Genomic DNA, 3,219 nt, shown 5'->3' with positions numbered 1-3,219 from the left:
TGGGGTGTGCATATCCTTGGGTGTGCATAGTCCCGGGTGTGCGTAACTCGGGGTGTACTTGTGCTTGGGTGTGCACAGTTGGGGTGTACCCAGCCTGGGGTGCCTGTAGGCTGGGCTGTGCGTAGCTCAGGGCGCACACCACCAGGGGTGACTGTAGCCCGGGGTGCCCCGCAGCGCCCCAGCCCTGCCCCCCCGCCCCCCCCGGGCTCACTCTGCCCCCCCCCGACCACCGGCAGCCGGCCCGGCCGGTGTCCCCCACCCCGGGGAGCCCCGGCGCTGCGGACCCAGGGCTGGTGGGGGGGGAACGGCCGCCGGCAGCCCCGGGGGATGCCCGGGGCGGGCGCTGCCGGTGCCCCCGACGGAGATGTGGGGGGGGGGGGGGGAGGCGGGGGGCGCTGGGGGCCGGCCCCGCCCCGCCGCTGCCATTGGCGGAAAGTTTGGGGCGCGGCGCGGGGTGGCGGCCCCGCTCCCCCCCCCCCGCCCCCCCCCGCCCCCGGTGCGGGCAGCGGTGCGGGCAGGGCCGGGCAGGGCCGGGCCGGGCCGCCCCGGGGCCGCCGCGGGCGCGGCCATGTGGGCGCTGCGGGCGCTGTGCCTGGCCGGGCTGGGCGCGGCGCTCGGCGGGGCCTCGGCGGATCAGTGCAGCTGGAGGGGCAGGTAGGCACCGGCCCCGGCCCCGGGGGGCACGGGGGGGGGCACACGCGGGTCCCCGGCTCAGCATTTCCCCCGCCGCCGCCCGGTTCGCAGCCCCGCCGGGCAGGGCAGGGTCGGGTTGGTGGGCGGGGGGGGGTCTGCGCTGACATCCCCCCCCCCGACCCCCCGCCCCGGGCAGGCAGCGGGGAGGGGCTGCCACCGCCTCCTGCAGCCGTGGGCAGGGTCACGGGTGGGATGCTAGGACGTGCGCTTGCCTCAGTTTCCCCACTCGTGGGTGCGGCTGTTGCCCCCGAGGGCTGCTGGTCGCCGGGGTGCTGAGGCCGCAGGGCTCCCCGCCTCTCCGGGAGCCCCTTCCCCGAGCACCCCCCCGCCCTCACCCGTGAAACGCAGCTCTGCGGCCGGCGGGGCCCCGCGCCGGGCCCGACACGCCGCTGGCCGCGGTGGGGAAGGCGCCGAGCTCCGGAACAAAGAGCCGGGGCCCGCCGGGAGGGGCAGCCGCAAGCCCCACGCGGGGGGCGTGGGGGGCCACGGGGGCCACGAGCAGCGTGGCCGGGACAAAGCAGCCCCACGGCTGCCTCCACTCCCCCCAGCCTGGCTTTCCCGCGTGTGTGTGTGTGTGTGTCCCCCCCCCCGCTCAAAATGCAGTGGGCAAGACTTTGTTTCGGACTCTGTTTACACGTGAACCCGAATCCTGTGAGGGGAAGGGGGGGGGGGCGTGTAACCCCCCAGCACCCACTGGGGATCCCCCCAAAGTGGGGGGATGCAAGGGAGCAGGCGACCCCAAGGCCATGGGCACCCTGGGTGGGGTGGCTTGGGAGCCCGCCCTGGGTGCAAGGGGGGCTGTGCTGCCACGGGCCCCCCCTCAGCCCCCCAGGAAGGAGCCGGGAAACACGAGCACCCCCAAAATGATGCGCTTGTACCCCAAGTCCAAGGCATCGAGGGTTTGGTGCTACTGCTCCTCGTGTTCACCCTCCACACCTCCATGGAGGTGCTGCTCGGGAGTGCTGGGGGGACAGGGCCTGGGGGGGGTCCCTGTCACCCGGGGGGTCCCTGCTGACGGGGGGGTGCTGTGCCTCGCAGCGGGCTGTCGCAGGAGGCGGGCAGCGTGGAGCAGCTCTCCCTGCACTGCGCCGAGGGCTCGCTGGAATGGCTGTACCCCACGGGGGCCCTTCGCCTCCGCCTGGCCCCCCGCCTGCCCCCCCCCACCGCCGCTGTCAAGGGCAGGAGCCCCCAGCACGTCACCGCCTGCGTCAAACCCTCCGCCACCTTCCGGGGGGCTCAGCTCTACCTGGAGAGGGAGGGGGTGCTGGAGCTGCTGCTGCCAGAGGCCCCCCGGCCCCGCGTCCGCTGCTTCAGCTGGCTGCCCCGGGAGAAGGTGGCTCTCTTCCTGCAGGCCACCCCGCACCCCGACATCAGCCGCCGCATCGCCGCCTTCCGCTACGAGCTGCGGGGGGACTGGCTGGCCCGCCCGGCGCTGCCCGCCGCCAGCCTCGCCGGAGAAGGTGAGCGCCAAGTGTCCCGGGTCAGCCTGCCTCAGTTTCCCCAGAAACTGGGGGGGAACTGGTTGTCGTCACCTCCCTTGCCCGGGTGTCCCCGGTCTGTGCGGAGGCAAGGGGATGGAGAGGCTGGATGCGGGGTGGTCACCCCGCAAGGCCGGTCACCTGGAGCCACCCTGGTGACGGGCTGTGCTTGGCCGTTGTAGGCGCGTGCCGGCCGTGCAACGACACCGAGATCCTGATGGCCATTTGCACTAGTGACTTTGGTGAGTGCAGCCCCCCCCTCCGTGGGTGCTGGGGGGGTCCTGGGGCCCCGGGGGAGGGAAGAAAACTCAAACTGGGGGGGAAATGGCCCCCAGGCAGCCCTGGTCTCCCCAGGCTGGCCTGGCTTGGGTGGCGGCCAGCAGTGTCATGGAGGCTGCTGCGGGATGGGGATGGGAATGGGGACAGGGATGGGGATGGGGACAGGGACATGCTGACACCTCTCCGTGCCTTCCGCCCGCAGTGATCCGTGGCAGCATCCAGAGCGTCTCCAACAACGCGGAGCTGCAGGAATCTGTCATCGGGGTGAGCGCCGCCCGCATCCACCGCCAAAAGTTCCCCCTCTTCCAGGCGGGGGGGCGGCCGGGGCGGCTGGCGGGCAGCATCCGCACCCCACTGCGCTGTGGCGTCAAGCTGGGCCCCGGCACCTTCCTCTTCACGGGGTGGCTGCATTTTGGCGAAGCCTGGCTGAGCTGCGCGCCCCGCTATAGGGACTTCCAGCGCATCTACGAGGGGGCGCGGCGCACGCGCCAGAACCCCTGTGAGTTCCCCGTGGACTGAGCGGCTCGGGGAGGGCAGCCCGGCCCCGCGGGTGCTGGGGGGCTGGGGGCAGGCAGTGAGAGCATCCCCGGGGTATGCAGGGGTGACATTGCCAGCAGGGATGGTGCCTGGAGGGACCGTGGCGCTTCCGTCCTCGCTGTGTAGCTGGGCTCTGGCAGCTCCTGCCGCTGGGCCGGGGGGGTCCCGGGAAAATCCTGACAGAAGGGAAGGGATTTTCCCAGGGCACGCTTGCCCGTGGTCCTCCGGGACC

At 73.5% G+C, this 3,219-nt stretch overlaps 1 protein-coding gene across 1 annotated transcript; it reads left to right on the top strand.

The window, feature by feature from the left end:
- The first annotated feature begins 525 nt into the window (after positions 1 to 525).
- Positions 526 to 3,219, top strand: METRN (meteorin, glial cell differentiation regulator). The gene is made up of 4 exons (XM_074840970.1): positions 526 to 654; positions 1,732 to 2,153; positions 2,354 to 2,413; positions 2,653 to 3,219. The coding sequence occupies exons 1-4, from the start codon at positions 569 to 571 to the stop codon at positions 2,967 to 2,969; spliced, it is 885 nt and encodes a 294-aa protein (XP_074697071.1). The 5' UTR covers positions 526 to 568; the 3' UTR covers positions 2,970 to 3,219.

This window comes from Strix aluco, chromosome 15 (assembly GCF_031877795.1).
Source record: "Strix aluco isolate bStrAlu1 chromosome 15, bStrAlu1.hap1, whole genome shotgun sequence".
Lineage (NCBI taxonomy): Eukaryota > Metazoa > Chordata > Aves > Strigiformes > Strigidae > Strix > Strix aluco.
Note: the sequence above shows the minus strand (reverse complement) of the source record. Positions and strands in the feature narration are given on the sequence as shown.

Coding starts and splice junctions, on each gene's coding strand:
- METRN (XM_074840970.1), top strand. CDS start 569: ATGTGGGCGCTGCGGGCGCTGTGCCTGGCCGGGCTGGGCGCGGCGCTC. Junction 655..1,731: donor CAGTGCAGCTGGAGGGGCAG/GTAGGCACCGGC, acceptor TGTGCCTCGCAG/CGGGCTGTCGCAGGAGGCGG. Junction 2,154..2,353: donor CGCCAGCCTCGCCGGAGAAG/GTGAGCGCCAAG, acceptor TGGCCGTTGTAG/GCGCGTGCCGGCCGTGCAAC.